Genomic DNA, 14,054 nt, shown 5'->3' with positions numbered 1-14,054 from the left:
AGATGTTATTCCGTACACAAAAAATGTTGCTATTGGTATGAAATGAGTCAATATAGGGATGAAAAACCTATTTTTTAATACTTCTTAAAAAGTGGTTAGAAACTGATTACTAAAAGTCTTTGTGTTTGTACTAGTAAAGGATTAAATCAGATGCTGTATATGGATTCATCCTAACATCCCCAGGGATTCACCAGTTCTCATATGCTTTAAGGTTGTGTGGTTCAAACATCAGCTACAAACCAAACTGATTTAGGTTCCTGCCGTTCATAAAATTATCTTAAGTATCCTGACACTGATTCTCTATACAAGTTCAGTCTGTCATGTCACGCATTTCTCAGGCAGTTTGTGAGTTTTGCAAAAAGCAGAACTTGGCATGAAGTTTCAGGACCACAAGAGTTACTATTTTAAAGTATATTTTTATTATTGAAGCATATGGTATGCTGGCAGTCTCATTTACTGTTTCTAGCTCCCTGCATCTATCCCAGTAGGGTTTGGGAACATGGGAATAAAGCAGGCTGAACAGAGAATAAAAAAAAATGTCAGCCTTCACTTTCAAGGATACATGGTGCCCTGCTCAGAAAGAACATCTGGTCTTCAGACATTTTGGATAAAAACTATGCAGAGAGACAGAAAATGGCCACAAAATAATTTCCCTGTTGTTTAGCCCAAGAACACTTCACTTAAAAATATCTTTATTGGCATTCAATAACTATATTTAAAACTCTATTTCCAAAGTTCTGCAATACATTAATGCCTTCAGAATTTATTTTTTTTTTCCCCAGAAGAAAAACTGCAATGGGAAGAAAGAATCTGAGGAATCAGTCTAGCACATGTATTTATAACATGTGTGCACAGCCACTCAAGGAGATTCATTTTTTCAAACAGAAGACACGACAGGCAGGTAATCAGTTCACATGCTGGAACTGCTGTTTGGTAACACAGTAAATACCAGAGTCCCAGTTCTAAGTTTTAATAAAAATGGGAAAAATAGTATTCCCAGTATCATTATCTGGGAATAAAAATCTGCAGTTAGCAGGCTGCAATCAAAATGTAAGATAAAATAAAAAGGAAGGTGACTTGTAGAGCAAAGAATGACTGGTGTGAGCCTGGCACTATCAAGGTTTATGATTTCTACCTACTACCTCAGCTAAAGGTACATGGAGTATTCATTCTACTTGCCTAAAAAGTCTCTTCATCGTGATACTATAAGCATACTAAATTTTGTAATCTGGAAGACTGGTTTAGACTTTAGTGTTCTTATAAAGAATTTTGTGTGGAAATGACTCAATAACATTTCTCTTTTAAAATTCCATTTCTGGAATGATTCCGTGAAGATAATCCTGACTACAAATGCACTGTTTTCTGTCCTAAATTGGTTTATTTACTGACCTGGATTGGTTTAGAAACTTTGACTGACATCCATGCATACAAACACTTGTTGGGAGAAAAAAAAAAAAAAAAGGAGGAAACAAAACTCAGCTTTTTTCCCCTCTCAATTTGCTGAGATTGCATCTTATGACTAGAACAGCATCTTTGACCTCTGCCTTATCTCCTTCAGAAATACACCATCACACTAAAGCCTGGTATGAACACTGTAGCATACCATTGCATTTATAGAATTTCTGGAAAGGAGTGCTCTACAGCATAAAACTAATCCTCTTGTTTCCATTTTTCACTTGTTGCAAGATTAAGCTAATGTCTTTCTCTTCCTAACTGTTTGTGTACCATTCAATGACCTGTAAACTAGTGAGAAATGAAAATACATTAAATTTGTCAAAGTCAAAGCTTTTGGTCTAAGACTTTAGAAGGCCTTGGAGGGAATCAATGAGAAGTTTATGCCTCTCCTCTCCACCTACTCATGAATACTGGACAAACTACATATTAGTTAGGATGTAATAATACCTCCTCCACTATCCAGAGGGCTCAAATAAAAAGGAGAGTATTATTATTTTGGGGAAATTTGAGATGTATCCAAATACATGCAGAAAGCTAAAGTGTAGTGTAAAATAATTCTGAACACTAAAAAGCCAAGACATAAACATCCAAATGAGAAAAGGGCTTACGAAGAAGAGCTTTATTTTTCAGAACGAGATCTACTGTGAACTAACCATTAACTCATTCACTATCAGACACTGGAAGGATTCCAAGTTGTGCCGTGTAATATTCCATAACAGTGACCCACCAGAGGAAGGTCATTGTAAAACAATTATGCAAAGACATATCTATAAACAATACCTAATTTCAGAACATTGGCAGCAGACTGCAAACATAACACGTGCCAAATGCAGAATTGAGTGGTAAATGTTAATGCATTAAGTGAGGCGGATATGCTTGGTGTCCTAGCAGGAAAAAGAAAAGTAACACAACACACAAGAGGACATTGTATTACAAAAGGTGTTTTTGAAGAAACTTCAGGCGAGTTCTCTGTGGATGACTGTATCCTACTGCCTTGCTACCCCAGCAACAGCATAAACAATACTTTTTTATTTTATGTAGCTGAAAATAAAATAATTGTGTCAGAATTAAGTGGGACTTGCACCTGGAAAGGTCAGAGCACCTGACTAATGGAAGAACCAAATGATGGAGGAAAAAGCCATCAGTATTCTGTTTTTCACTTGATTTGGAATTACAAATACGTTTTTTTTATACAACATTTATTTAAATATCAATTTGATTGATATTTAAATACTACAATACTATTAAAAACTCTACCAATTTTTTAATTGTTTTTTAACAATGAGCCAGTATGTCTTTCCTCCAAATTTCAAAAACAGAATATCTACCCGTAATGTGATGACTCAGGCCCAATGTCTTCGCTATTGTATCAAAAATAGCTGGAACCAACATTGGTTTCACACCTAAAAGGGATACAGAATGATACAAGTTCTCAGCCTTTGTTTCTATACAATACTTTTACTTTCAGAGTTTACTTGATACAGTGACTTATAAAATATAAAATTGCATTTAGCAATTTCTTTGATATCTTTACTAGTTGCAAGCCACTCTGCATATTCTATGAAAAAGAATGAAACAACTAAAATGTATTTCTTTAAAAATCAGTCTTTCACATGATAGGCTACCATACATGCAAACATGTTGTTCATACCCTCATCCTTCCAAAAATAGGAGGCTGCAATTCCTTCTAGATGCTAATAAGTACTCCTATGAGGTAAGACCCAATCTGTTACCTTCCAATCCCCAATTTCAGTTTACATATGAAAATCGTACATTCTAATATGAGGAAAAAGAAAAAGCATTCCTCAGGACAGTGCTGCCTATGAATGGGGAGTAAGTGATCCACCATTTCTACACTGCTCTGGTGCCTTTTCCACAACTTGGGCTTTACACATTCACCACTACAAGATATTCAACTGGGAAAAGAGCCAGTTAGTTGACATGTTGTTGTCTAAATACTGTCTCATGGAGATGACTGTACATTGATCTCAAGCATGTTCGCACACAATCTTTAAAAATTAGACAAAAGTTTGATTTTTAACAAACTGAACTGCATATTCGGCAAAGGGAAGGTCAACAGAGCACACACTTAGAAGGGAATTAGGAAGTTGGAAAAGTGAATTGATAGATGACCTCTAGAATCACTTTTCATTCTAACTGTATTTAAAACAGGCTTAGAATGATGAAGGAGACATTCTCCTAAAAATGTTTAATGTGATATTCATGGTCATTACTTAGGCAAATTTTCTTTCTAAGTTTTCTAATTCAGAAGTGCTCCTACAAGATATTACACTGAGACCTTAGGAATTTGTGGGTAATTCCTTAATTTTTCATTTGTGGATCTAGAAAAGGTTCTTGCATTGCACTGGCTTTCTATCCTTCCTTCTTTCAGGCCTCCTTCTTTCCTTCATTTCAAAGGGTATTTCATTCAACAAGTGTTAGTGTTTTATTTTGAATTTTTGTAACCTAAATTTTGGTGGATTAAAAGTTCCTATTGGAACTGCTAGAACTATTCCCCACAACCCATTCTACAAGTTTTCATCTAGGCTTTGAAAGTGCACACCTTGAGTCAGTACAAAGATGTTCTCATCTACCTGAGCACAGAACAGTATCAAAATGTGTAACATTTCAGGGCGAACTCTTTCCAGTGACACAAAAATTGGAACAACTCAAACACGTGAAAAGTGTGTCCAAACAGACCTACTCTCTGCTACTTCATATATAAAAAATGAACCTCCCTCTCTGAAAGAAAACAGATGGATAAGAAGTTTTTTCCCAAAACGAAGTAATCTGCTTATTTGCTTAGGGGCACATACAATTACATTTCATGGTCTATATCAGCCAACCATGAAAAATGCCCTTAAATGATCACTGTGAAAGCTGTATATAATGGGATGAAACTTAAAAATTTTCTAAAACTGTAGAGAACAAATAGATATGACTAAATAGCTTAAATTAGTCAGACAATTGGGGTAAACACAGCAAATAAAATTCTTTTAAGATGGTGAATCTGAAATAATTGGTTAGATTAACATGCAGAGTCCTGTGTCTCTCGGTTTAAAGATCTCTACACTAAAATTTCTGTGTCTAAGAACAAACAATGCAAAACCTCATGATTGAGTTACCTCTTTATGATCTGAACAGCAATTCCTCATAATTGTTACTCATTATTATGGGACGCACAGCACTTCTGACAAGAGCAATACAACCTGGACCTAATTCCTAGATGTTTTCGCTTCAGAGTTTTGCCAAAAATTGTCAAAACGCCCACCAGTACCCAAAGATTCATTTCTCTAGTATTCAAAGACATCAAGTTCTTTACCCAACCTCAGGAACTGGAAGACCGCCAAAGTGCTCTTTAATACTTTTCACATGCAACTTCCTCAACATCTACAGGTATATGATTGTACTCCAGTCTTGATAAAAGTCAGCCACGTGATATTAGATTCCATGGTTATAGCTTTCTCTTCCTAGCTCAATATTTTTAGCAATTATACTAGGCTGTACATCTATATCTCCACTTCAAGGTCTCTTTGTAACAGTGCGACAGGAACTCATATCCCACTCCATCCTTCTAATAATACCTGAAATATCCAAAAATCCTGAGCAACTAGAGTCCTGCTTGACTCTGGAAGAAAGAGTGATCATCAACCCTAAAACCAGAAAATCTAAGTGAGGTCCCCTAAAAATGCTGGAAACTTCAGTATTGTCTCGTGACTCTCTGATTTAAGATGTAGTAATGTATGTCATAATCACAGTGTAGTAATCACAGCATTAGAACATCACTTGGCCTCTGTAAATCTGCATTACTGAATTTCTTATGGCACAGTGATCTGTGAGCCTACCCTAGCTCTGCAGAACAGCCCCACCTGCCTACCAGGGGCATCCATCTCAATCTTCCCACTCAACCCTTCTGTTATCCTCTGATTATCTCTGCTCCTCATGGAAGTCCAGAGTTCTCCAAGACACTTTGTAGGCCTGAGTGGATGTCAGAGAGGCAGCAAAACCAGAATTAGTTCTTTATCTCTTGGACTGGAGATGGCATACCTGGGTCATCACAACCTTTTTATCTCTTCCCCTAACTTTGTGCGAGACATGAAAATGAATATGTTCTGTACAAAGCTGGTATAGCCACTCAGAGGAGCTTTGCCTTCTCCACTATTTAAAAATTCTTTTAGTATAGCTGAAGTACAGACCATCAAAAACTATGAGCATACACGGAGATTTGACATTTCCTAGCAGCTGTCAGAGTTGGCTACTCATTCAAACAACATGAGAAACGGGAAAATAAAAGGAAACAAATATTTTTTCTGAGCAAAGCCAAAAATCATATGATGGCTAGAGTTTCTCAAGAAAGCCACCTCCGCTTAGAACCAAAAGCACATTTCTAATTAAAAACTAAAAAAAAAAAAAAAAATACAGAGACTTCATAAGAAATTATAATACTCCAGATTTGTTACCTTCAGAGAAGATAAAATCACAATGACTTTGGATAAATTGATATAATGAACTGGTTTCATTAGAAACAAATATGCCACCACACACTGATGCATTATATGTAGTCTCTTTTAATACAATGAAAAATTTAGACAAAATCTAGAATAATGCTTGATAATGCTGGTGTGAAAATCACTTACATGAATGAAAAAAGCACAAATTCTCCCACAGAAAACCTCCTAATCAATTAATAAACTCTCTAGAAGTGCATGTTCATAAAAAGGACTACATGTCTGTAGCAGGAACAAATTCATCACAAGTAAAACTGGAGTAGACCCACAAGAGCAGAAAAAGTTAAGCTCTGTGATCTCACAAAGCTAGAATAGGGTAGATACCTTTCAGAAGTATTTTATTTTGAGGTGCCCCTTGCCAACTGTGAGACCTCAGAGCTGGCCTTTCTGCTAGGTAACTCATTTGGACAAAGAAACCCTTATGAATGACTGCGTTATTCAGAACAACTTAAATTAATTCAGCAATAGCATTTACACTATGAAGCTTAAACCAATCAGTAGAATAACTTTAATACTCTTTGGGAGCCCACAGTTCCTATGGAAACCACCCTCCTTCAACATTCATTTTAAAAAGGGGTCTCTTCCTGAAAAAAGCTCTTAAATTAACAGCCAACAGAAATATTTGAAGAGTCACGGCTGATTTAGTCAGGTGAGAGCTATCATCAAGAACAGAGCAGCATTTATCTCTCTGCTCTTAATCAGCACACAGAAAATATAAACCACTAATTTAGCCTAGAAATTATTTCTGCAGTTACCTCATCCATATCCTTTCCCTTAAATGTCCAGACTGTTCCAACCAGATCCAATTCCTCTTACTTCTCAAAACTAAAGACTCTGAATGAACATGTTCTCTAACCCTTTCCTGAAGAGGAGTCTTTAAACTGTGATTTTAATTTCTTCTCTGATGAAGACATACTTTTCAAAATTTGATTACCTGCACTTACTGGTCATGGGAGTAAAAAACAAAAGGAAATGCACAGGTATTTTTCACTACCTTGCAAAGCAGAAGAGTTCCTAAATTAAAGAGTACACGTAAGTTACTTTTGTACAGACCAGAGTTGTTAACACATACTAGTAATGGTTGAATTTTTACACGTACATCTTGCTTTCTTTCCCAGCCACTGACCACCTCTGTTGGTCTTCTGACTTAAATGCTGTACCAAATAACACTCTCCCTTAGCCCAGTCCTGATAAACACCACTGACACAAATTCTGGCTCTCCTATAGCAGTGTCAGCATTTGCTGAGGTGCTCCTCAGCTGAGCTCCGATTGAAAAAACTGTTCCAGAGGAAAAGTGAGTGTTCTTTCTTCTGAGAGACATTACTATCAAGGATGCAGAAGAAAGGCCCTGAGAATATGTAGAACAGTAATCAAAGTTAGAAAAATGAAAAAATGTAATCTGAAACCAGTACAGTTCCAATAGACCAGAGCAGGGACATTTTCCTTCAAAAGTAACTTTTGATTTGTAACTTTTCAGATATCTCAGCCAGGAGTTTCCTCTCGTTATCTGATTTTTCAGGTCTAGAAATGCAACAGTGCCATAACTGAAAATGGATAGCCAATTCTGTTGTGGCCTGTGTGCTCCAAAACCTAGACACAAACTAAGGGAATTTTTTTAAAACTTACACAGCTGACATGTCCCCACAAGACAGTTTCAATCACCAGACATTCATTCCATTGCTCTCTTTTCACTTTCAAAGAGTCTGAATTCAAACTTCCAGACCATGTGGATTTGCACATCAGCAGACAGCATTTAGAAAGCAGCTGTTAACTCGGTGTTGTTCTTCCTATTGTTTGCACTGGAACATTTTCGTATTATACTCTGCATAACATTTCAACCTGTTGGTATTCTTTTATACAGAGTCTGACCACACTTGGACACTCTTCAAAGTTCTGAATAGTCTCAGCTTGTCATAACTTCCTATGTTATGAATATCTTAAAAATTAAGAACTGCCCATACAGCATTTCATCCAGAACATCACAGTTTTAAGCAGAGCTACCGCACTTCTCACTCCTCTTCCCTACAAGAAAGAAGACAAAAAATAAAAAATACCTGTAACCTTAAAGCTGATTTTTAGAGGACATTTACAATACCATATATCTGCCTTTGCACCGTCTGCCTCAGCGTGTCAGATTGAAAGGTTCCTTGTTTGCTTTTGTTGCACTGAGGCCATTTGAAAGCTTCCCTATTCACTGAAAGGAAGGGAGGGCGGGAGAGGCAGAAGTGACAGCTGCTTTGATTTAGCTGCCTATGAAGAACCTGCATACTCATCTTTACAGGGGAACTCTACCTTGTTGCAAAATGCAGAGTCCATGACCACTAAGATTAATAGCCATGCTTATTTTTTCAGAAAATGTTAAATTGGACTGCTGAGCATTAAGCAACTTTCTGACCTCATCCACACACAGTTTTAAATGAAAGAAAATATGATTGTACTAGTTACTTAATAATTAATTACTAATTGCTAGGATTTGTCTGCCCTCCCAATTACTGACACAAGTTTTCCCTACTCTATTATGACACATGTAAGTACTAGAGTTCTGAAGAACTACTTAGGTAATACAGATGTTCATGTGGCCTTTCTGACTTAGTAACATACTCATCAACAGAACAAGCTGCAGTACTTTTGCCTGAGACAGTCAGCCTTAGAAATTAATACATGGAAGATGTGAGGTTTCATTTCAGATGTTTCCAGATTCTATTTTCTTTCCAAAAGATCTAACTACAAAAAATCATTTGGCTGATGACAGGTCAACTAAGTGCCAGGTAGCAAAACTGTTGATATTCTCTTCAATAAAATGTGCTTCAATCAAAATTGCACTTTTAAGGAAGAAATTATTTCTTGTTATTTCTCTCTACATCCAATTCTTTGCAGTAAAATGAAGCTCATAACTCTGGTATGTACAGAAATGCTACAACAATCAAGATATGAAGATGAAGACCATGCAGATAGAATAAAATTTATTCTCTTCGTAAACAGGAGAAACTGCTGACCCACTGCAGACTTCTGTTAAAACTAGGACATGACTCAACTGTCTCCATTTAAGGCTATTTCATGCAGCAGCTGTTACAAGAGAACTTAAGCCAAATAACATACTTCAGTTAATTTTTTTTCACTTTAAGCTGTAAGTGTGACCTTCAGCCCAAAGATACTGTGCTTCATTTTGCTCACTTATTACAATCCATTGAAAATATAGAAAGTTTTAGAATGGCTGTTACGAACAGATTTAATTTTTTAGAAAGTATGACTGAAAAACATTTCTCACAGTCACAGCTACAGAGGAATGGTCCATGTTTGATGTAGTACAAATATATTCTGGCAGTCAGCAATAGATGTCTACAGTATTTAAATCTAAATGTTCCAAGATAGAAAAGGTGGTTTTTCATTCATTCTACTGGTAGGAGAACAATGTTCATCATTCATGAAATGTAAAAAATCTGAGTGAAACATCTGAGTATTAAAGAACAGCAGTCAGCTTTTTTAAGCAGGGTACTATGCAGAATTTGAGTAAAACCTTTTGCTTGTTAAACCTCCATGGTCATGAAAAGTCCCTGGGATAGCAGTGAAGATTGTCCTGTTCCCTTACTTTCCCATGCTACTTGTCTGTAGTGACAGCAGCCTAGGAAGATTGCTATTTCTAGATTTCTAGACCCAATTACTTAGCTAATGACAAAAGTAACTACTATTATGCTTAATAATTGCCTAACATTCATAAAAGTTTAGGCTCCTGTAAAATACATGCAGCTTGAAAGAACTAAAGCTTATGTGCTTTTTTTTAAAACTGAATCAGCACTGGTTTTGGCTCCACAGTAATTTTTTTCTTTCCATTCTGAAAATTTCTCTCTCATGCAATCAAACTCACCATCAAACAAGAAGCTACATCCTCAGTATCAAACACCATCTACACAACAACCCATGCTATTTTAATAACTTGCTGACTAGCCACTGGCAATGAATTCAAGTTTCTTCCTGTAATTTCTGGCACGTAGCTTCAATTGATACAATAATGGATTGTCAACGTGACTCACATAACCACTGTAGCCAACGTTTCTGCTCCACTTGAAATGCTCAACAACCACTCCTTTAGAAAGGGTGGGTCAGACACACAAACTCATGGACTCAAGAGTTTTTACACATCTTCAGCTCCTGCTTTGTTTAATAATAACAAAAGTTTTCCACAGCCTAAGTGGAGTTCAGTGGACAAAGGAAAACCAATTAGAGATACCACATATTGATATCCAGCTGCATTAAACCCAGCAAACAGCCCTCAACATCCTAAAAGGATGCATTAGAAATGGATTTCTACCTGGAAATTGCCGCTGAAGACACTAAACATTAGGTGTAATAACATTTGTGACGGGTACTGGTATAACAGAGTGATTATACCTATTTGCATCAGGCTGCTGTCTATATGACAGGGTACTAACTTTGATGGCATAATTCAGAATAACTATGCATAAAGTTCCAAAATTGAAATAAAAAAGCTTTCCTGGGAAAGACTGTTTGGGGAGAGAGTAAAGCAGAAAACAGGCATTCAAAGCAGAATAATGATTTTTCTGTTTCCATGTAGTAGGAAACAGTATTTATCAGATAAAGGGATTCAGAATTTGCAAAACACAGTCAATGTGCAACACTGGCTAATTAATTTCAAGGATTTTTTTTTGAAATTTAAGTTAAATTTAAGTTTTAATTTAAGGTAAATAAATACTATTACACAGAAGCTTCCAATGTATCGTGAGGGTTTGTTTTTTAGTAAGAAAAATCTTAGCATTTTTGTTGTCTTTTTAAAGATTGGGCAAACATTTTAATTAATGAAATTCAACAGCTCAAAAATTTATAGCTTCATCTTTGTTGTATGTTCTAGTATCTATTTTTAGATTTATACCTAAAAGATTAATTAATTTTTAAGATATTAGGTACAGGAAAGTTAATTCCTAATAAGTACTAATAAATACACTAGGAAGTACCATTTGAAGTTTCAATAAAATTTAATCAGAAACAACTGTTCTATAAAATTTAGAGAAAACAACTCGCAGTTGTTAAATAAAGAAACAGAATTTGTCTCCTTGGAAAATCTGCTCTAAGATTTTAAACTGAGAGGTCCTCTCCAAAGGACGTCTCACAGATTAGAGTATATACCTGACAGAGTAAATGTAAGGAATTATCATAACAGTCCTAATATCTATTTTTAATCTAGAACAACCAATTATCATTATAGATTAAAAATTGTGTCAGGAAGATTAAACTACTTAAGTCACCTACACTATCTACTTGCTTTTTATATCTCTCTTGCACTATAGAAATTTAAGACAGTACTTACCTCAAGCATGGTGTTCTAAAGCATACCCTCCCCCCAGCCCAATAAATTATGCTAAAACTAAAAGACACTTCACTGTAATTTATGAGGTATTGGTAAATTATGTGAACAACTTTACCTTCAAGGGAAGGCTTAATTGAAAGGTTTGGTGACTATATTTTTACATTAAAGCCACATGAAATTCACATGGTAGTAAGATCTGTACTTTGACTTTATGTGGTGTTTATCTGCATGAGGTTACCAAAAACCACATCTAACATACCTTGGCAAAGAAGACTGTGAGGTGCGTTTCACTGCCAAGTATCCAAATAGGAAATTTTGGAGACTTCAAATAGGAGCCAACCTAAAAAGGTACAACAAAATCAGAAACACAACGCAAACCCAGAAAAGTCACCTAGTTAGTGACAAAGTTAATGAAAATTCAGTTAGTGGAATCACAACTGCTCTAACAACTAATATAGTATGTTCAATAAAACGGCATAACTGTGTAAAATACTTAGGTTCTAATTTTGATCACTGATTGCTGTTTGACTTGGAAAACAAGCTTAGGATAATTAACAATGACATATATAAGACATCAATGAGACTGTGGCAATAATGATATCCTTTACTTCAACCTTGGAGACATGCTCCAAACACTGCACACTACTCCTGTGCTTAGCAGTACTATAATCAGATGTTAAATGAGGTAGAAGTCCACTTGACTTATTAGCTGGTTTGGGATGAATCAATTCAGAATTGACATTTACTTAATAAATGAAGGGACAGCTAGTTACAGTCAATACACCAACGTTCTGCCAACTACATTAACCTCTTTAACCCTGAGCTAAGCTAAAGGAATTCAATAGAGATTGGAAAGAAAGCAAAGAATAACCAAAAAGTCTTTTGAAAAAAAGTGTACTCATACTGTTTCAAAAGCAGTTACTGTAAAACAGCCAGGACCTGTAACTGGACAAGGGACCCATGCTGGAGCAGTTTGTGAAGAACTGCAGCCAGTGGGAAGGACGCATGTTGTAGAAGTTCAAGGAGAACTGTCTCCCATGGGTGGGACACAACGCTGGAGAAGCAGAGATTCCCCTGCAGACCACTGTGAAACAGCTGGCCCCTGCAGCCCATGGAGCACTATGGTGTGGGTTTTACTAATGGTGGACTACAGGAGGAGACCCCTGTTGCAGCCATTCTGGGAACAAAGGGCAAAATTCATTGCAGTATCAAACCCTCTAACCTGCTCCGAAGGACCAGGGGTGGAGATTCTAATGGATAAACCTCTCAATTGTTGTAAGCCATTATTTGAGTTGTATGTTACAGGGATTACTATAACAGGAACCACCTGAACCAATGGAGGAGAACCCTTACAAGAAGCAGCTGGAGTGCAGCAGTGACCTGACCTGAGCTGGCTTTGGTGCCTATCAATTCCATGCAGGACATCACCTCTCCTGTCCAGTGTGAACACCGCAACAGATGGAACCCAAAGTTATGGACTAAATGAACTCAAAGGACATTCTGCGGACATTTAGCAGGGGTGATCCACAGACTAAGGGAATGATAACTGTGAATTATATCAAAGGATGGGAAGGGGCATGCTGGTTAATGAGGTGGTATTGAATAGTGTGGGACCTGGCCATGATATAAATGCTATGGAATAAGGGGTGGAATGTGCTGGTTTGGAATGGGATAGAGTTAATTTTCTTCACGGTGGTTAGTATGGGGCTGTTTTGGATTTGTGCTGAACACAGGGTTGATAACAGAGATGTTTTGTTATTGGTGAGCAGGGATTACACAGAGGCAAGGCCTTTTCTGCTTTCTGTACTGCCACACTGGCAAGGAAGTTGGGGGTACATGTGAAGCTGGAAGGAGACCCAGCTGGGACAGGTGACCCAAACCGACTGAAGGGGATATTCCACACTATAGGACATCATGCTGAGTATATAGAGTGGGAGGGAAGAAGGAGTGGGGACGTTTGGAATCAGGCTATTTGTCTTCCTGAGAAACCATTACATGAGACAGAACTCTCCTCTCCTGGGAATGGCTGCCTGCCCATGGGAAGCAGTAAATTAATTCCTTGTTTTCTTTGCTTGTGTGCATCCTTTGCTTTTCCTATTAAACTGTCTTTATCTCAACCCATGAGTTTTCTACCTTTTACCCTTCTGATTCTGCCCCTGATCCCACTGGCGGCAGAGTGGGTGAGTGGTGCTCGGCTGCTGGCTGGGGTTAAATCATAACAGTAAGGCACAAAATTTCTCAAATAAGAACCTGAAATCAAGAGATTCTGTGCCACAACAGGAAGAAACAATATGGACTGGAGTGTCCATCACTTACTTTCAGATATTCAGAGATAAACACATTCATAACAGCAACACACTTTGGGACCTCACAGTTTTATAACCATCTACATAACATGCATTATGAGTTATTTTACTAAAAATACAAGCTTCTAACTAGCTATAATAAATGAGTGCAATAAAGTTCTAATTTAAGTAGCATCAAACCACGTTTACTCAATAAGACACATTTAATAATTTTATTATTTATCTACCATTTTAATATACTAGTCCTAGTTTTAATTTGAACATAATTTGAAAGTTAAGATCTCAAACTGTACATAGTAAAGCTTTCAGTAATACTGTTAAAAAAGCCCACAACACCTTAACAAAAGAAAATTTTCAAATTATGTAGAAAACAGCTTACCTTACAATATCTCAGAGATTCCATCAATGTCAAAAAGCCTACCGTTGCCTGTTTGTGTATGCCAAGAAGTTCTGTTCAAAACA

The 14,054-nt window shown here is 36.7% G+C and overlaps 1 protein-coding gene across 1 annotated transcript in view; it reads right to left on the bottom strand.

The window, feature by feature from the left end:
• The window catches only part of MINDY3 (MINDY lysine 48 deubiquitinase 3), a 54,477-nt gene that overhangs the window by 17,827 nt on the left and 22,596 nt on the right, over positions 1-14,054 (bottom strand). The window contains exons 9-10 of the mRNA XM_027907375.1: positions 13,972-14,042; positions 11,546-11,626 (exon numbers count right to left, since the gene is read on the bottom strand). Coding sequence (XP_027763176.1) covers positions 11,546-11,626; positions 13,972-14,042 — 152 coding nt within the window. The remainder of the gene's footprint in view (positions 1-11,545; positions 11,627-13,971; positions 14,043-14,054) is intronic.

Source organism: Empidonax traillii, unplaced genomic scaffold (assembly GCF_003031625.1).
Source record: "Empidonax traillii isolate 1590-97213 ecotype Southwest subspecies unplaced genomic scaffold, ASM303162v1 scaffold1446:size109812, whole genome shotgun sequence".
NCBI lineage: Eukaryota > Metazoa > Chordata > Aves > Passeriformes > Tyrannidae > Empidonax > Empidonax traillii.
The sequence above is the reverse complement of the archived record's forward strand: the minus strand, read 5'-3'. Positions and strand labels throughout refer to the sequence as shown.